Below are 21,279 nucleotides of genomic sequence, written 5' to 3' on the forward strand. Positions count from 1 at the left end.
CATTCATCCTTATCTCAATGTTGGTTTCTACTATGTGAAACAAACTAAATGTATTTTGAATAAAGATGAAATCAACACACAACAATTTGTGGGGTTAGTCTTTGTACGTAATGTCTATGTATAGTCCTGCTTAGATTTACCATACTCTTGGAAGAAATCAGAGGCAAATAAAATCCTTCAAGGTTGATTTTAGTAGCAAATGATTCATCTAAGGAAAAAGGGGAATCTACTGCAGGAAATCAGGAGCACCAATGCAGAGCTAAGTAAGAAAAATAGCACTCACCTTTTCTTGGTAAGGTACAGGCTAGCTTCATAGTTGCCTTACTACCTTCTGTACATCCTGTTTGCCGTTGCAAAAGAAAAAGTAAGAGAAGAGCTAAAACAATTTTAAAATTAGTCTAAATATATATTAAAAAGGTAAAAATAATAAAAATTAAAACTAAATAATTAAAAGAACATCAAGACCAATAACTAGATAGTATAGTCTAAAAATAACAGAAAAAATTTACAAATGGCTCTGGAATGCAGTCAGTAACATACATTACATACACACAAAGAGACACACACACCATACCCTCCTTAATTACCATCTAGTTTGGTACTATGGTCAATTTGGAATCAAGGGGAGAAAAAGAGGCAGTGAGTTTTAAGGTAAAAAAAAATCCACTCAAAGTTGACAACAGTGAATTATGGATGTTCACTCTACTTCGTGAAATTGTGAACGGGTGAAAGAGTAAATATGAACATTAAAGTAACGTTCTTTACAAAAGAAGCATATTGCTCCCCTTGATTTACCTAGACGTCATTCATCACAGACCACCAGGACGTGAATTAACTGGTGTATCAAAAGAGCTGTTCATCGGTTTTGATGAGCAATGGGAAGAATTTGGACTGAATGAAAGCTGACGTGTTATATATTTAACTGTCAATATTTTTAAAGCATTAAATCTCTGTGGTTAATGAAACTGTAGCCTCTGGGCAAAAGTTAATCATGAGACCATAAAATTCTCACATTGAGCAACATCATAGAATTTCTTTTCATAAATAACCACTTGGCAAACTCAAACTTTGTGCTCCTACATCTTGAAGCCCCTGGGCATGATTTAAGAATCATCCAGAGGCAAAAAAAACACTAATGAATACTTTTTTCATATTCTTAGGGGAAAAGTCATTTGTGCAAAGACAGAAATAAAGGAAAGGGAAGTCTATACGCCAGGAAAGTTCCACCTTCAGGTGACCTTGAAAGCACATAAGATCAAAAAAAAGTACATAAGCTCCTAAAGATGCTAAACAAAGAGTACTGCTTTTTACACAAATATTGTAACTGAATCATTTTCTCCTTTTGAAGGAACAATATTCTTCAAGAGAAAGCCACTCCATCAAACCCAGGAGCACAGTATTCCCAGGATCTCAACAAGGAGGGCCAGACCAAGGTTGCTTCTGATTCCTTGCAACCTTCTGTAATTCCAGGCTTGCAGCCCCAAATTCAGGACCCCACCCCTCCAGGAGCAAATCATTATAGTAATAAATTGCCTTCCTCTTCTGTATACCAGCTAAGCATGTTTAATTACGAACGTCCAAAGCACTTCATCCAACCCCAAAACCCATGTGGCTCCAGACTGCAGCCTCCTGGACCGGAAACCTCCAGCTACTCTAGCCAGACCAAACAGTCTTCCATTATCATCCAGCCCCGCCAGTGCACAGAGCAAAGATTTTCTGCCTCCTCAACAGTGAGCTCTCACATCACCATGTCCTCCTCTGCTTTCCCTACTTCTTCGCAGCAGCTTGCTGGCTCCAATCCAGGCCAAAGGGTTACAGCCACCTATAACCAGTCCCCAGCCAGCTTCCTCAGCTCCATATTACCATCACAGCCTGATTACAGTAGCAGTAAAATCTCTTCCACTGTGGACTCCAAGTAAGTGAGTTTTTAAAATATATATATGGATATATACTGCATATACAGTGAGCTTGTATCTGAGGAGTGTGGGAGGTATGCTGTAGTTCATTCTTCACTATCTAAAAAGGCAATGTAACCTCAAGGTCTTATTCCGTAACTCTCCTAGAACACTTTGAACCAGGGTACTGGCAGTAAGAGGTCATCTGACCCATTCTCCAGTGTCCAGGCTGAGCTGGACCCAAATCACCTATTATGCCAGACAATTACTTACTTACCTATTATATTCCATCTGGAAAAAAAGATTTCTAACATACCCAAGAATAATGAACTATTCCCCCAGTTCTAAGTTCCTCATGCTGTAAATTTAATTGCTCTGGTTCTGGGCTCAGTTGAGATGAAGAACACCTGTCTGCTCTTCTTTAGCTAGGATTTCCTCTCACATATGCAGAGGCTATTAAGTTTCTCCTCAGTCTTAGCCTTTTCTTCCTATCCATTTTCCCCTCTGATCCTGAATATCCACTTCGCTAAAAAGAAAATCTGGGATTCAGACACTAAAGTTTATGAATTTTCCCTACTATGACCAGAAGAAGATTTGAATAGATAAAGGCTATGACTGTAAGGTTTCCTTGGGTAATTAAAATCACACCTTGTTCAAATTGGTTGGGCTGATGGAAATACAGGGAAGAATAACGGCAGCCTTATGCAAGCATGTACTATTTCCACAGCCCTAAAACTGTCCTAGGAGAACCTGATATGAAGAAGGACATAGTGGTTGTGCTTTTTTTAACACATGAACTGAATACTTTGTCCTTATGCAAACTTAGGGCTATCGGTTTTCCTATTCCTTGGCTGGCTAGAACATCAGAGAATTAAATCAGAGGCATCTGAAAAATTGTCTGATGGAATATGTTTTGTTTGTTGCAGTCTTATCAACAGATTTGCTGAAATTCTTGTTAATTTCTCTCAGTCTTCTCTAGAGGCTAGTTTTTCTAGAGACTCCTATTGTTGGTGACAACTCGGGAAACCTAGTTGAACTGACTACAGCCATTCGACTTGCAAAGAAACCTTTTCAATATTTTTAAAACTAAAAACCAGGAAAGCCAAAAACATTTGTCAGAATCCTATAGATACTAGGTTGAACCATTTGAAATGGCTGATAATCAATTATTTTTGACCTACAAAAATAGCATCCTCATAGGTTTGACCTATTTTTAAAAGATGCCTTCAAGAATTAAGAGCTCTCTCTTTCTCTTCCCTTCCAAATTCCCATTATACTCATCATCACACATTATAGATTTTTCTTGGTTACATTTTACCCAGATGACCTTTTTCCATTTAGCTTTCAATTATTTCTAAATTTTCTATATGAGCATTTTTAAATCTAAAATAACCTTTTCTGACTATAATATTTTCCTTAGTAAAATCTTTCAATCGTTTTCCAAATTCCTGCCCAGAAAAGAAAGCCATCGAATAAATACTACTGAGCCTCAACCACGTACCTATCTCTGTGCACAGAATTGAGAAAAGAGGAAGAAAGGCAAACATGGAGAGGATAAGAAATAAAGCATAGGAGGTCCCCAAACTAGAGATCAAAGATCTAGCTTTAGCTGTTCCATTTTCAGCAACCATAGATAACTCTTTTAATCTTCCCAAAGCCACTTGATACTCATTCAGTGTCCAACTGCACAGGGTGGAAAGCTCTGGCCCTTTGAACATTTGTGCACAACTCCCTCATTGTTATGATGGGCTTAAGTTTGCCCTGTCTTCTAAAATAATCCCTTGAATTCTGACCTAGAGAAGTTTGAAAGCTTTATTTAGCTTTTCATCAGTAGGAAACCCTGAAGCAAATGTTTTATTCAGTTGATCAAACCATAGACTGGAAATTGAGGAGAACTCTTTAATTCTAATTATTCTTTTCAAAAAGCTTGCTGTGTAACATTCAGCAAGTTTATCTTACCTGCTCAGTGATTCAGTTTTATGATCTGTAACAAAATTAAGGATTTGGGTGATTAATGATAGGAAAAGAAGACTTATAAAGCAGTGTGCAAGTATAATATCAGTTTATAAATATGAGCACTATCAAGTCCTAACACTTAAGCCATCTAAACTGGCAATGCTGGGGATATTCAATGAATAAAGTGACTGAAGTTACATATACATCAGTGATTCCCAGGCTTCGTTTTGATAATCCTTCAGGATTTCTCAGATATATTACATTGTATTATGACTGTCTGAAAACAGAATTATTTAATGCTAATTCACTTTAACAAACATGTGTGACTTTTATAAAAATGGTAGGCTAGCAGTAAAAAAAAATTAGGTTATTATAACTTCACAGTTAGAGAAATAGGAGATCTATAAGACCAAAGGAATTTTACCACTTTGACATGAGAATACAATCTTAAAACAAAAGGAAAAAAAAAAAAAACCTCACTATTTAAACACTTGGTGTGGCTATTTACTTAACTAGCAAATCAGACTTTAGTTGAGAATTAATATAAACAACCCTGAAGCTCTGAAATGTAAGGAGGGGAAATGTGCATCATCAACTTTCAATACAGAGCATCTTGAATATGTACAATGGAAAATATCCATTCATTCAACTGATAGTGAGTATCACCTATAACCAGGCTTTGTGTTAGTGGATATAAATGCTACATTGGTGAGTAATAAGACATTTTTTCTTCAGTATATTTACAATCTAGAGATTACTAACCAAGTCCCCAAAGCCGGCAAAAATTAAAACTCTAGCTCCACTCAGAGGAGACACATTTCCACTTAGCTTACAAGTTCTTTTAATGATCCTTGAGAATATTTGAGCAGCAACACGTCAGAGAACAGACTAAGGTTGCCTCATTTGGATTACTGGAGAACGTTTATTACGACAGTGGTAAAATATTCACTGAGGCCAGTTTTCCCACATTAAATAATATAAGCTAGCACCTGCAGCTTTATTCATAATAAATGGATTTATTCATAAATGAATAAAGTAGGTGAAATCTGAACAAAGCACTGCGAAAAGTGTGAGCTGTCTACAGATCTAACAATAGAAGACTCCCTAAATACCACCCCTGCCCTCTATCAAAATCAACAGGCGAACTCCAGGAGGAGAAGAACATCCTAGAAGAAAATTTAGGATTGAAACTTGAAATAAGGATTAAACCAAACTCTTCAACTGCTATTCAAATTTGCTTTTTTTCAAACCCCCTTTTTTTCAGTTTACATTTCTTTCTCCTTCCTCCTCTAATCATCCCTTTCTTTCTCTAAAAATCACTTTAGCAATGTTGAAGAAACTGTCATTACTGTAGAAGCTATTTCTTACAGAGTGCCATACTTGGATTTTCTAGAATATGAAATTAATAGGAATTGGAAATTAATAGGAAAGCCAGAGACTATGTAAAATGTAGACTTTATTCAAAGCAATAGAATATTCACTAAATACCACTGGTTATGCTGGTAAATGTTTAACAATCAGCTCTGGAGGAAGGAGCCATGATTAGTGGTATCGACCAATTTCTCTGGTGTAGATACACTTACCACCACCAATTTCAAACTATTAACATGAGATCACAGGGAGCAGAGAAAAGATGCTAAAAATCAGCTCTCTTGAGCCCACATGAGTCAGCTCTAGCACACCACTGCTTAATATCCACTCATAAATCAAACTTATTAAATTCAATTGTAAGATTGGAAGAGCTCTCAAGCTGCCAGTAACTCTACTTACTCTCACTTCTTTAGGGACTATCTTCAAGGAAGGACATCCTCCTTATGTCTAACCTGAACTATTCCTCTCGCCACTTAATTTTCATTTGCCAATAAAAAAGAAGCTAGTAATCATTATTATAAAATCCTTCTTGACTATTATTAGGGCAATTGGTGTTTTTAATAACACTAATAGTATTAAGTGGTAAATTCAACCTATCTAAAGGTGATTGACAAAATGAGGCCAATTCTATTTTAGATACCACATCTTTAAGATCTTTTTTCTCAATATTTTTTCTTTTTAAAGCTATCAACAACCCTCAGTTGGCCAACCTGTAAATGCTAAGCCATCCCAACCTGTAAATACTAAGCCCACACCAAGGACTCCTGACCATGAAATCCAAGGATCAAAAGAAGCTCTGATTCAAGATTTGGAGAGAAAGCTAAAATGCAAAGATAGCCTTCTTCATAACGGAAATCAAGTGAGCAAGGTTTCTACTTTGTACAAAAAGCCAATTAAACTATAAAATCTAATCTCAATAAAAAAAGTTCTTTCTGTTTCACAATCAGTAAGGGATAGGATTATCTAAAAAGAAGGGAATATTTGGGTCCTATTTCATTATTTCTCTGCATGAAATCACCTCTTGCTTTTCAGTAGTAAAAGAATGAAGCAAATGAAAAATCAATCTGAATGATTTAATGAAAATTTTCTGTTTTAAGCATTACCCTCTTGTAAAATATGCCTGATGACCAAATAACTAATAGGAAATACTGTCAACCTGACTTCTTCGTGTACTTTGGTATATATTATTGATGGATAAATAGCCATAATTCCTATTATGTAATTCTTACTGTGCACATTGTATTAGTCACTTATCTTTGAAACAGTACTATATGCTTTTAATCCAAATTTAACATACCAGTTGCACTGCTTTCAACCAGAAGTTAGTAAGTCAAATATTCACTGTTCATTTAATAAAAATTATTTCTGAATATGAGGACATGCAGTACTATATTCGAAGACAGAGCCAATGGGAACTTACAGAATAAGGAGGAAATGAAAAACTTTCCTTTCCTCCTTGGAAAGAACCTTATTTAAGGGTGATTATGCCTGCCTTTCCTAGGAGCAAAAAGAAAACAGAACTGAATATTACAGATGAGAGAAGTGGCACTAGAATGTAAGGAAAATGCTGTAAATGAAATAAAATGCTTTTTCAAAACAGAGTATCTATTTACAATTCAATAGACAGAACTATACATCTTTGGTATAATTCTTGGTGGTTTTAAGGTAAAGCTATACAAACAACTCCTATTAAATCTCATTACAATCTCCTTAATGACTTCTTTCTTTAAAGCGGTTAACATATGAGGAGAAGATGGCTCGCAGATTGCTAGGACCACAGAATGCAGCTGCTGTGTTTCAAGCTCAAAATGACAGTGAGGCACAAAATTCACCACAGGTAAATTAAAATAATCTTTATCTAACTGGAGCACTTTTTAAATGATTTTTAAATGTCTGCTTTTCTAAATGCTTATAAACAGCATTTGAAGCAAAAGTCAATCACTTCCATGCTCTGTCGGCCATGATGAACCACAATATATATATATAATTTTAAATTTTACCCCATTTTCTGATGGTTCTAATATCTGCATATGAAATGTTACAAAGTCAAAACACCAGAAGGTTAATGGTGTCACTTTTCAACTGGACAATTAGGGGGTCACTTAGACCTAGGACTCTTTCTACAATGCCTACATGGACAGAGAATTTATAAGTTGTAAATCTTTAACAAGACAGAAGTTAAAACTAAACCAAAATAATTACAATTTTTTTTCACAAGCTGTTTATCATTTCAATGTTTTAAAATATACTCGTGGTACTAATGAGCCATCCAATTTCTTTTGCCATGTTCTTGTATTCAAAAATGCTTCTTAATAAAAACAAAACAAAACAAGCAAACAACAACAAAACCCTCATGAGTAATGGCTCCGAGATTAACAAAAGCATCCTTTCCACAGGGATTAACTTTATGGAGGGCAAAAAGTAAAGATCCCACAGGCTTGTGCCAGACCAACTTCATTTTAAAAAGTAAACCTAACCCTGAAGAGAAATGTACAGTTGGAGAGGCAGATTGAACTGTTATTGCTCTTTCTGTCTTCCTTCCATAGTTACCTCTCATTCCCTCCCACAAAGTCCACAAGAAACTGAGAGCCAAAGGGAGAAAACTGGGCACGCAAGAATTCCAAGCTTCTAAGTATAGGAAGCTGAAAACAAGATTTTTGTTTCGGTTAAATGCGACTAGACCTACTAAGGGATGGAGCAGGGTCTAACAGAGCAAGTAACTAGAAACTGAAAACAGAAATTAAATCTCTTTTTGGCTACTGCACAGTTCACACATTCATTCGTTCAACTAATTTATATGGAACACCTACTGTGTGCTGGGCTCTGGACTTGGTACAGGAGATTACAGCAAGAATAGGCCACAAATCTATTTTTATTAGTAGAAATAACTCAAAACAACGTTATATTGATGATGGTTTATCTTATAAATTCACAGTATATGATTTCGAGGGCAAGGATGTATTGTTTTTCTCATTCATTCTTTAAAAACTTTAAAATGAAGGTCACGGTACCAGGAAAAGAGATAGCAGCAAAACATATCATTATGAAATCAGAAAAAAAAAATCTTACATTTTTTTGTATACTTCAAATATTCTACTTAAATAATACAAAATGTCATCAAACTATGTATAATGGAAATATCATATCTGTGAATATGAATATATATACGAATATATATATACGAATCATATATATATTCATATATACATATATATATATATGAAACCACTATAGGAAAAAGTCAAAAACTTCATTTGGGTATTTTGAGTTTAACTGGATTATTTTTATTTTTTACCAAAAAGTTAGTTGATTTGTTTGGTCACTGAATTGTTTTGACATTTTGCTTAGAGAACCTTAAAGCTAGCCAAAAATTGTTACAGAGTTGTAGAATTTTGTTTTAAAATGACAAAATACATTAAATATATTCATTCCAAAATAAAGTATTTGTACTGATTTGCTGTGTTGCTATACACATGTTTTTCAGATATGTGGGGTAGTGACTATATTTTCCACTCCTTTGTATCTTCCACTAAGCCAAGCACAGTGAAATACACAAAATAGGCACTAAATATTTCATCAATTAATTCTATGATAATTTTAATCAATTCCTGATTTTATTCTCAAATAGAAATAAGTTTCTGGTGCTTAGATATAACTCCTAAAAGATGTTTGCTTAAATTAAATATACTCTTATTAAGCAGGAAGTAATTAATGTTGTTTTTCAAAGCCTTTTCCTGGTGTGCATCAGGATTTTGTGCCACGAGCTAAAAAGAGAAGTATTTTCCAGTCTAACATGTGTTTACTGCTGTTGGTGCCACTTTTGAGCAGTAGGCATAATACCCTCTATCTACTGCCAACACAAGTGACTTCATGTCTATTCCTGTTTTACTAAAGGACAATCTGTACTATGTGCTCCCATTTCAAATACACAAGGGGGACACCTCATCCTTTGTTGTAAAATAGTCACCTGAGAAATGAACCACCATCAATCCAAAGTCTACTTAATTTTCATAAATCATACCTGTTGAATAGTCTTATTAATTCTGGGGATTTCTTGCTGGAGTATTAGAAGGTTAGTGCACTATATTTTAAATTCTTAAAAGCTAAATATACAGAACTAACCATGACTGTACAAATACAGACAACATAGAAATGTTCTTTTCAACTACAACTACTTAAGTCTGCTTCATTTCAAGCTAACAATTGCATGTTAACATTATCATTTTGTTTTAAATTCAAGCAGCACAATTCAGAACATGCACGACTGCAAGGTCCTACGTCACAAGTGAGGTAAACATTTTTTAATTTTAAAGACATATATTTTGCTACCTAGAATGTTTTCAGCTTAAAAGTGTACTATTTCTAAAGCCCTCAAGCCTCCCACATACCTTTTATAAAAAACAATGTGAATTTTCTAATGTCCGAGATGATGATTAAAATTTTTATCTGCTAATTATCAGAACTATCTCAGAGGAAGTTTTTAAAATGTTTTGGTCAAATAAGCCAGGACCATGTTTCCATGTTAAACAACTTTCTCATGACAATCGAAACCCAATTCCAACTATACAATCTTTGCACATGATAAGAATTGTCCATGGGGTACTCTGCATTTTAATCAGTTTCTTCACCAATTCATTGCACTGTAAAAAGGAAACAAAGATGTATAATTTGTGCCAGATGTTTCTAAATTGCTACCATTTCTGATATTTCAAATATACCACAACTAAACATAGCCTCTCTGCATTGTTACTCCATTATCAGATCAAACAGACTCTGGGGCTTCAAATTTGATGGCTAAATCTATATCTGTGTGAAAGGAAGAGCAATGACAATTTTTCTGCATAGTGATTATTAAAGTTGTTTTGTAGAAGCAGATCATCTTCAAGAGGAGGTGTGAAGGATGAGGACGCGATCCAGGAGAAATTTTACCCGCCTCGTTTCATTCACGTGCCAGAAAACATGTCAATTGAAGAAGGAAGATTCTGCAGAATGGACTTCAAAGTAAGAGAAGAGCTCAAACATATTGGAGGAAAATTAACAACGGGAATACTAAGTCCTGAAAAATGTCGTCTTCCTCGTCATAGCTTGCTGCACAGCTTGAGAAGCAGTATGCATAGGGGATAAGAACACAAATTCTGGAGCCAAGCTTACTGGATTTGAATCCTGGCTCTGCCACTTTCCAGCTGTGTAGCCTCAGACAAGTCACTTATCCTGTGCCTTTGTTACATCTGTAAAATGGGAATAACAAATGTACCTACCTCATAAAGTTGTTTGAGGATTAACTGAGTAATTACGTATAAGGTACTCACAGTAGTGCCTACTACCTAACACATACTCTGTAAGTGAAGCTGTTATAATAGGATTTCTAAAGTAGAATGCCTCTTTAATTCTTCTCCAATAAGAAATTCAAGCAACCCTGCTTTCTCTTGCCCTAGAAGAGTGCTTCAGGCTAGAATAACTTTTTAGAAAGGCCTACATCATTATTACCATCATTATTTTATTACCACATTATTACCATCAGAAGAGCCATATGACTTCCATATTCCTTGTGGAGACCAATATAACATAAATCAATGTTCTAAATATTAATTATATATAAAAATATTAATTATATAAGTAATTAAGAGATCTTAAAGAGCCTGAGGTTGCATATGAAAGAGCTAGATGTGGTTTGAGATAGTCTGAAAATATTATATTAATTTCAAGGGTTTTAATTTCAGGGGTTTATTTAATTTCGAGGGTTTTGGTAAAAAGTATTGAAAGCAAATATCTTTTTTAAGCTCTTGCTTTGCATTTTCAATCACAAACACACTCACATACAGGAATTGTTAAAATTCATAAATGGACAAATGGGTTCCAGTGATGCTATTATTTAAAATTCTGTCATCTCCTTGTGTTTCCATTTCTAGGTGAGCGGACTGCCAGCTCCTGATGTGTCATGGTATCTAAACGGAAGACCAGTTCAATCAGATGATTTTCACAAAATGATAGTGTCTGAGAAGGGTTTTCATTCACTCATCTTTGAAGTGGTCAGAGCTTCAGATGCAGGAGCTTATGCATGTGTTGCCAAGAATAGAGCAGGAGAAGCCACCTTTACTGTGCAGCTGGATGTCCTGGGTAAGCATTCAAAGAGATCTTGGGGAGTTCCTTAAAATCATGCATTAATAAAGAAAGTGTTAAAAAAGAAAACCCCAGAGGACTTCATATTCAAGGTTAACATCTACACTATACAACCCACTAGAACGCCAATTTTTATCAAAAAGCCATGGTGCGAGGTGGGGGGACGGTGTTGTTGAGGGAAACTCAGTGAAACTAGAATGACAGAGCTACCATCAAAGCTTTTCTGGAAAGGGAATAAAGAAATGGTACAATTTCAGACAGACCAAATAAGGCAGTATAAGCATTTCTAGATGTAACTAAAGCGTCTTAAAATGAACAATTTTAATCATTTTCTCTGGTCTACAGTCTAAAATAATCAACCTGACTCATATTTTTACAGAATTGTCATAATCATGCATTGTTTAAAACTGAAGAGTAAACGTCAACTTTTAGCCTTACACTTTGTTCTCTTTACTAGGAAACTAGTCTCTAATTATGACAACAAAAATATGCCTACTTGCTTTAGAAAACAGGTATGGCAAAACTCAGGTCTCAAATTTGTCTCTAGTAAGGCGGTTCTCATAAAACTCATGTCCTGTTTTAAAAATACTACAATTTAACTGCATTAAATACATCACATTTGCAATGGTTTAAGCCACGGTATATTGCATAAGAAATACTGTGCTATAATTCACTGTTTATTATATAAAAGCTTGATCAAGTTAAAGGATGGACAATTTTCTTGAGTTTGTATTCTACCCAGATCAATGAAAAATCTTTAAGATTATTCTACGATATAATAAAGGGCCTCAGTCTAAGGGAAAAACTAGTGATCTGGAAATTAAAAAAAAAAAAATTCAAGTGATTAAGCTTTGGGCAAATCCTTTTTGTGCCATTAGCTCCAGAAATACTATAATGTTAGAGCTGAAAGAGACATTGGCAGGCATCTGTCCAATCTCCTCATTTCTCCTTCAGAAAAGCTAGGGTTATAGTATTACAGTATCATTTCCTCTTTTCCCTCAGGTATTTGAAGAAAAATAAAGACATAATAATTACTGACATTTATATATTATTTTAAGTTTACAAAGTGCTTCTTCATTCATTATCTCTATTGATCCTCACAATAATTTTGTGTGGTAGGCAAAGCAGTAACTATTGCTTGGGTATTATTTTACAATAGATAAAACTGAGCCTCAGAGAAACTAAATAAATTTTTTCCCATTTGGCATGGCTGATGGGGCAAATAGAGAATTTGAAACCAAGTTGTCTGGTACTCTTTCCACCATTCATGCTGCCTCCCTATAGATGAGATGACAAATGAGAATATGACTTAAATTCTTTGAATAAAATATGATTATAAATTCAATGCATCATTACATTACTGTTTTAGAACTCTAAATGGTATAATAATACAATAATATTGTATATTATTTTAACTAAAGCTAAAATATAAAGCTTCCAATCCTGTTGTTAGTACTTTTAAAAACTTTTATATCAACATACAAATTTCACAGTACTTTGGTTTGACTTAATCTTTTTTATAATATTTCAAATACTTGAATTTTTTTATTAATATGTAGCAAAAGAACAAAGAAGAGCACCAATGTTTATCTACAAACCACAGAGCAAAAAAGTTTTTGAGGGAGACTCAGTGAAGCTAGAATGCCAAATCTCAGCTATACCTCCACCAAAGCTTTTCTGGAAAAGAAATAATGAAATGGTACATTTCAACACTGATCGAATAAGGTAGGATAAGTATTTATAGATTTAACCATAGTTTACTTGGGTGAATCCAGTTATACTTTGAAATGCATTATAAATGGCATGCATTTGTGATCTCAATTTGTCTAGTTTTTTAAACATATATAGACATATAATAAACCTCATTAAGCCAGATTCCACTAATCAGAAATTTAAGGCATAAAGTAGGGTAAGATTTACCTTTTTACTAACAATAAAGAAAGATGGCTCAAGGAAATAGATGATACAAACAAGATTGGGAGGGATGTTTAATTCAAGAAAACCAACAGCTATTTGGCAATGACTAGACACAGCCTCAGAATTTCCAAATGCTTCTTTTTTTCTTATTAGTCTGACTGTGTATGTTAGAGGGATCATAAATAAACTTTCACAGGAAAATTAATTCCTATACTTTAATTTTTTAACTGTTTCTTTTCAGCTTATATCATGATAACTCTGGAAGAGTTACCTTACTGATAAAAGATGTAAACAAGAAAGATGCTGGGTGGTACACTGTGTCTGCAGTAAATGAAGCTGGAGTAACCTCATGTAACACGAGATTAGACGTTACAGGTATGTCACATTGTTATCAAGTGTTATGTCAAGTGTTATAAAAAACTTAACCAGGAAGATTTAATAAGAAACACAAATCCCAGCACAGTATAAAATCTGAGAAATTTTCCCCATACATAATCAGTTTTGATTTTTTTTCTTTTCCTGTCTGATAATGAATATCTAGTGCAACCCTTTTGTTTACAACAGGATTTCTTAATTAACTTTTACTTGATCTATTTCAGCCCGTCCAAACCAAACTCTTCCAGCTCCTAAGCAGTTACGTGTTCGACCAACTTTCAGCAAATATTTAGCACTTAATGGGAAAGGTTTGAATGTGAAACAAGCTTTTAATCCTGAAGGAGAATTTCAGCGTCTGGCAGCTCAATCTGGACTCTATGAAAGTGAAGAACTTTAATAACTTTACCAACAATGGAAAACGCAACAACTACACTATTAGTAACACATTCAATTAAATTTTTGAAATAAATCCATAGCTGTATTAACAGATTATGGCTTTAATTAGGTAATATAACTAATATTATTTATCCTTTGACTCTTGCACATTCTATTTACTTCTCTGATTTATGAAGCCTACAGAAAATCTGGGTAATGAGTTTGTAATTGTAGATGACTATCTTAAAATGTGGGATTTTAACAATTAAATCATACACATTTAACAATTACAGGTTTTGAGTTAATATCAACTTTTTAAACACATCAAACATATCTAATGCTTGTAATAAGATGTACCCGTACTGCTTTCTAAATACTGTTTTACTCATTTTCTCTTATAGGAATACTAACATGGTATAGATTATGAGTGCCCCATAGTTTTATGTCAAAAGAGAATAAAATTTCAAATATTTAAAACAGACTGTCTCCTCTTCACAAAAGTCTAGATCTTTAAGATAAAACTTCTGGTTTTTATATAGTAAACAACACTCAGCAAAACCTATGAATGACAAGTTCCAAAAGAGCAACAATATTATATTCTAGAACACTGTGTCTTCTTGGTGAAGCTCACTTACAGCTCAGTCAATCCCTCCTGAAACTGAGCTAGACTTTCCACGGTTTGCACATTAAAGGCGACCACAGTGACTTGAATCATGAGGAAATCTCTCCTGAAATTGTGATTTTGTTTTAACCAAACAGGTCTCTAATTCTTCAAGATCTTTGAGTCTGTTGAGCTCAATGGAATAAGAATAGTCTGTAGAGTCATCTGTTTAATTATTATATTTAACGTAAATTTGTATTCCTATATTTTTTCCTCCTACATTTTAAGTTTAGACAACCTATCACATTAGAAAGCACAATTTTGTGAACATCTGAGAGTCCAAGTACAGAAAAGGGCAAGCTCTTTTATTAAACTATTAAGCTAGGACAGTAGCCCTTTCTTTTTCTCAGGCCTCTGCCAGCCTTTTGCTAGGCCTCTCCTGTTCCTTTTATCTTTGGTAAGTCTTTGACCCTCGCTGCTGTGTGGCCTAGTTTTTGCTTTTTATCTGTACATAAAACAGCATTTATCAACATGACTCTACATCTCTTTCAGGGAAATAACAAAAGTGGCTTTTTTACTTGCAAAACAGCTTGATGGTTTTCTTCGCTGACTGGCCAGAGGCCTTTGGACTGAATTCTGTTTTATTTTCCTTTTTACCAACATGAGAATCCCTCCTGTCTCAAATCCTGGTGGGCTTTGGGATACCTTAATTTACAACCAAATTTGTTTGGCCTTGTCTATAGCTGGTTTACAAACCTTCTTCTCATCTTTGTAAAGCTTCCGGGCCAGCTGAGAGTCTGGGTTCCCAAGTACTACTGTTTTGGCCTACCCTTTTACGTAATCACTCCAGAACTGGATTTTTTTGTTTTTTTAAATCTATTTTAACGTTCTCTTTAGTCATATTGGGTGGAAAAGGGGGTAGTAGCTATTTCTAGCAACAGCTCTCCGTTACCAATAAGCAGTTTCGCAAGTTGAAGCGGCAGCGTTGGGTCTTGCGGAGGCATTCGGGCTTTTGGCGTCCAGCAGACCTTGCCCCAACGGGCCGTGGACTTTGATAAATTATTTACCCTCTCAGTGCCTCGGTTTCTTCAGATCTAAAATGAGGCCAAAACACCTAGCTTTCAGGAAGGAGGTGTGAAGACTAAACAAGCCAATAAATGTTAAAGGTATTCAAGAACAAGTAGCCCGTTAAAATTAACTACTACGATTTTTATGATTAACCCCAGGCCCAAAGCCAGGTTTGCCCTAGAAGTCGGCGCTCCACCAGGGACAAACGCCGCCATGCCCCGCCTGGCCTAGCGCCGGCCCCCGAGCGAGCCCTCCAGCTCTGCCAGCTGCAAGCGCGAGGGCGCGCCGAGGATGCCCTGGAAGGGCTTCGCTTGAGCTATCGCGCAGGCGCGGAAGACCTGGTGAGGTCGAACGGGCGGTATCTTCCAGGTTGGCCATGGCTGAGGCTTCCCGGTGGCACCGAGGCGGTGAGGGGTGCTTGTCGGGAGTGGGGGGGGCAGGGCAGATTTGGCAATTCCATATACGGTGGAAGAAACTCCGTAGCCCCGTATCTATTCATGTGAGAGAGAGGACCTCCAGCACGCTTAGCCCTCACAGCCTCCTCTTGAGAAGCGGAGAGGGACGGTGGTCCCATTTCACAGACAGGAAAACTGAAGCGCCACGGGGACGTGGCACTCGCCCCTTGCCCGAGGCTTGAGCTGGGGCTGTCACTTGCTGTAGAATGAGTGTCGCTAGGGCGGTGTCCGAAGTGCTTTGTTGATTTAGGGAGTCGTGTCCTTGAGGGAACCCCAGGCCAAGTTCTCCCCCACCCCCACCCCCACCCCCAGCTGAAGCCAGCCATCCCAAGAAGCAGTGTTGACGGGTAGAGAAAATGATTAGGGACAGATAAGGGGTTTTTGTTTGTTTTGTATTTTGCTTTTCCATTTTAATACAGAACCAGTGAGGAAACATCCATGTGATAAAAGTCATTGGTATACAGTAATAAAATGACTGCCTGCTTACCCCATGGGAACATGTTAGTAATTATTCCTCCTTCATCAAATGAGAATAAAAAAATAACCAGAAGCCTTTGGACCTTTCCTTCGCACAGTGTAACAGCTAACTGGCTGTGTCTTTCTATCGATATTTATGTACATTATAAATTACATATTGTAAAGGAAAATTTTGTTTTATATCTCACAGGGACTCCAAAACATCCTCTGCATTACAGGAAGGAAGTAGAAATTAGAACTACTCTTCAGGAGTTGTTACTCTACTTTATTTTTTTAATAAACCTATGTATATGTAAGTACACAGATGGAGATGATGACACTGTTTGAACTAAGAGGTTATGTGGAGATGAAAAATAAAACGTGGACTTTATAAAACTGTAGGCTTTCAGACTTTACTAAAATTTCTCAAAAAATAGTAAAACATTTTAGACATTTATCTTAAATTCGTTTAGTTTGAGGCAGTTCTTAGTGGGCAATTAGTAATGTTCAGTTCTTAGTGGGCAAAACTTTAGGTCATGGATATAATGAGAAGCTTTCATGTCAACATTGATTGAACTAATTATTCCTTCGGTTGGCAGTTCTATCTTGAATATAATTATTCCCTTGAGTTGGCAATTCTAACTTGATTTCTTTTAGATCCATATAGATACATTAACTTACTTTCATAGGTCAGAGTACAAATGAGGCCAAAGAAGTTAGTCTTGCTGTCTGCTTTGTTCTTTTCCCTGGCCTGTTGCACAGTTAATAGCAAAATATGCTAGTGCTGAGTCACGAAAGGTATGGATCAATGCAAATCTTTAAGGAGGACCAGGAAAGCATGTCAGCCTGCATTCCTCCTATTTGTGGATCAATAGCACTGACTTAATCAGTATTAAACAGCGTTTTGTCTTTAGGGCACCCAACATACAGTAGATGTAAGCTCACTGGCGGGACTTATCTCATGTTGGTATGGCCTACGTACCGGCAATTTTTATATCAGTTAACTAATTAATTGGTATTGTAGGGGTGAGTTTGAGTCGGATCTTGATTAAAAAGACAACTATGGCCAATCTTATAGATTAAGATATCTTGGACTGGTTTTTAAATGCTTACTACAGAATATTTGGGGAATGGAAAAATATAAAAAGATCATTCATAATCCCATTATTCAGGGATTAAAAAAAACCTTTTTATAATTAGGAAGAACTGAAAACAGCTTAAATCTCCGTCAACAGAAGATTTAACTTTTTGGTATACACAGTGAAATAATATGCAGCATTAAAGAATGGCATAGGCTCATGTGTGCCATGGACTGATGCTGAAGATAAATGTTTTCTAAAGACTAAAGGGCTTCTAGCAAAAAGATAAAGACATATTTAATCTACATTCTGCTCTAAGAGCCACTCACGCACCCCTAGAAAAAGAGAGTGAGAAAGAATGCTAGTTAATATTTTAAAAATTCTTGCCATGTGCCAAAACATAGTTTTAAATGTTCCACATGCATTACCTCACTTACTTTTTATAACAAAGCTATGAGGTAGGAGATATTATCCCTATGATGGGACTCAAACTGTTATCTGTTTGAATTCAAAGTCTATAGCCGTAACTACTCACCATATTATATTGCCTACTCTCAATATGGAGAAAAAACGAACTTGCAGAATAGTATGTATAATGTGATCTCATTTTTGTAAAAATAAAGTTATTTTCTTTATGAATGTGTATGCATGTAGAAAAATCGGAAGAATATATGCCAAACCTAACTCTAGCAGTAGGATTACAGGAAACTTCTTCCTGTTCTGTATAGTTCTATTTTGGGTGTTTTTTTTTTATTATTAGTTTTATAATTAGACAAAAAAAATTGAATTTTCAAAACAAAATTGGGAACAAATTTTAAGTACATTTTTAATCCTAATAAACTGAGTTTTTAAGCATAAATTTTTAAACAAAAAATTCTTCTCCTTAGTGACTTTTGGGATGGTAAACCCACATATGTATTACTTAAACAGAGTTATGTCATCTCTATTTTTGGACACTTCTGTGCCTGGTGATGAGAGAACCAACTTTAAGTCTATTCGCAGCATAACTGATTTTTGGAAGGTAAGGTATCATGTAACTGTGGATGAAGTGTCTTTAGGTATTGCATAAACAGACCCTTGGCACACATAGTAGGCACTCAATACATATTTGTTGAAGGAATGAGTAAAAATGAATATCATTTCTTTAAACTATTAGAATCAACCAACCAGTAAGTGTTTATTGAGACTCTTTATTCTCAGTGTGATAGAGTTCTTATAACTTAAAAAAAAATGATATTTTTTAACATTATCATTGCATTTGGAAAATAGAAGACTTGCTTCTAATGTGGGAGTTAGGATCCAAGGTAAGTCTATAATTGTGTATAGTGAAAATTCCTCTTAAAAAGTCCTTAAATTGCCCATAAAGTAAAATATATGTGATTTTGGTATACAATCCTGTACTGTCTGTATGTATGTTACAGTAATGTACAGTATATAATAAAGAGTACATATACAAAATATAATTTTACAGTGTTTTTAATTACTAAGAGAATCATTCCTTCAGCATTGGAACAGATTGTTTTTTCCATTACACTTAGCAAGATGCTCACATTGTGAGGAAAGAACAATTAACGGAATAGCAGTTTCAGGTATTCCATGTCACAAACATCGGGGCATACAGGGAAGAGGCCTTTCGAGAGGTGATGATGATTCAGTTGAGTTTTAAAGGATGACTAATGGAGGAGCATTCTAGGAAGAATAAACAATATGTGCTATAAGTAATTCTACATATGGAGCTATGTTTGGCATTATAGGCATATAGAAGATGAGGTGGAAAAGGCCAAACTATGAATTGGACAGAGGTTAAGTCATGAATGCCACGCTAGGACTTTGAAACTTATCCAGGAGACAAAGTCATTTCCTGAGAGTGAGAGGGGAAGTGTAAGATGAGGGCAAATAGAAGTCTTTGGTTTAGGCCAGATGAAATGTGAAAGAATGATAGGAAATTTTCCCTGAAACAAGAAGTGGAATTCACCCTGCTTCTTTTTTTTTGTGCTGTCTTGAGGTACGTACAGGGCCAATGGCAAAGAAGACAAAGGCAGGAAAGAAAAAAATGAACCCTGGGTTTGGGATCTCTTAGGAGCAGATAGGGGCAGAACCAGAAGTAGCAGTCACCACCGCCAGAGTTGCTGGGAAAGAGGGACACAGACAACTTTGAGGTGAAGTGCTGATCTGTGGCATGACCAGTTCTAATACTCAAGTATTGGGGAATAATTTTCAGTATACCCCTCATAAGAAGAAGAAGCATTGTGGAATTAAATGAGTTAATACTTGTAAAGTGCTTAGAGCAGTCCCTAGTGCATAGTAAGTGCTTAGTAAAGGTTAACCATCTTCATTATCATCAACATCATCATTATCATAACCATTAATATTAATGTTGACTTGGTCAGTAATTTTTCATACTCATCCTGAAAATCACTCATTTTTATATTATGGGTAACACAATGACTGTAGATTCTGTTATACAGTTGACATGAAAATATTTTTCCCATAACATTTATCTTTCTATATGAAGTTTATGGAAGGACCCCTTTTGGAAGGTCTGTACTGGGACTCATGGTACAATAACCAGAAGTTGTATAATTTAAAGAACAGCAATCGCATCTACTATGAGAACATACTTTTAGGAGTCCCCCAAGTCCGTCAACTAAAAGTCCGCAACAACACGTGCAAGGTTTATTCATCCTTTCAGTCTTTGATGAGTGAATGTTACGAGAAATACACTTCTGCAAATGAGGACCTGTCTGAGTTTGGCCTTAAAGATGATACTGAGTAAGTAGTATAAAATTATACATAACTTTTTCTAGCAGCTTAAACAATTGTGAAAATATGTGTATTTTCCAAATAATACCAACAGGCATCTGGAAGGTAAGAAGACTGTTTAAATAATAGTATCAAACTAAGACTCAGAGATGCCGTGTTTAGAAAAGGAAGAGTGAACCTGTTATTTTTTTAACAAAGGATGTAAAGTGTTTTCTGATTGTGGTATATGAAGTGCTAAGTCATATTGCACACAAGGCAAAGTGTCCATTTTTGCTTTTATAGTACTCAAATCAGTTTTTCTGGCTCTGGCCAGACTCCCTCAAACACATCCCAGATGTTTTCTTGGGATCCCTAGGGAGTGTCTTCAGTGTGCCCTGCCACTTTCTTCCTTTCTCACTCTGGCTTAGTTCAGTGATTCGGAAGATTCTATTGTTGCCAATACGGAAAAGGGGCAGTTATGCTCCATAGGCACTGCATCTGATGATGCCTGCCAAAGATATTACGGCCGTTGTTCTCCAAAGTGCCTGAGGCTAATGCTGGTGTAGAGTCATGTCTATACTTTATATTGAAAATGTGAACGCTCAAAGCCACTGACACTATCTCCCCTTAACACAGAAGCTGCTTTTAGGGTCCTATGAAAATGATAGGGGTCAGAGAATAAACCTTTCTTAAAACTTAATATTTTCAAAGTGATACAAATATTTATAAAAGTCCACCCTTTCCTACTCATAATTCCCACTCCAGAAAGTGCCACTTTTAGCTCTTTTAGTTGTTTCTTCCAGTATATACTTTCCATTTCTAAATAACATGCTTATACTGCTATTACTTGATTTTACAGTTTTATGTAT

At 35.6% G+C, this 21,279-nt stretch overlaps 2 protein-coding genes across 3 annotated transcripts in view; both read left to right on the top strand.

Moving 5' to 3' along the window:
• The first annotated feature begins 1,559 nt into the window (after positions 1 to 1,559).
• Positions 1,560 to 14,031, top strand: MYOT (myotilin). Its single transcript, XM_058542179.1, has 9 exons — positions 1,560 to 1,915; positions 5,907 to 6,081; positions 6,955 to 7,059; positions 9,466 to 9,512; positions 10,091 to 10,223; positions 11,132 to 11,339; positions 12,902 to 13,067; positions 13,501 to 13,634; positions 13,859 to 14,031. Exons 1-9 carry the CDS (start codon positions 1,560 to 1,562, stop codon positions 14,029 to 14,031), a joined length of 1,497 nt encoding a protein of 498 aa, XP_058398162.1.
• Positions 14,032 to 16,039: 2,008 nt separating this feature from the next.
• The window catches only part of PKD2L2 (polycystin 2 like 2, transient receptor potential cation channel), a 44,725-nt gene continuing 39,485 nt past the window's right edge, over positions 16,040 to 21,279 (top strand). The window contains exons 1-4 of one of the 2 annotated variants that reach the window (XM_058540990.1): positions 16,040 to 16,085; positions 16,801 to 16,902; positions 18,556 to 18,689; positions 20,184 to 20,440. In XM_058540990.1, the coding sequence (XP_058396973.1) occupies positions 16,055 to 16,085; positions 16,801 to 16,902; positions 18,556 to 18,689; positions 20,184 to 20,440 (524 nt within the window). In that variant the 5' untranslated portion in view covers positions 16,040 to 16,054. The remainder of the gene's footprint in view (positions 16,086 to 16,800; positions 16,903 to 18,555; positions 18,690 to 20,183; positions 20,441 to 21,279) is intronic. The other variant, XM_058540997.1, reaches the window with a different exon arrangement.

The sequence above is a fragment of the Diceros bicornis genome, chromosome 1 (assembly GCF_020826845.1).
Source record: "Diceros bicornis minor isolate mBicDic1 chromosome 1, mDicBic1.mat.cur, whole genome shotgun sequence".
In the NCBI taxonomy this organism is placed as follows: domain Eukaryota; kingdom Metazoa; phylum Chordata; class Mammalia; order Perissodactyla; family Rhinocerotidae; genus Diceros; species Diceros bicornis.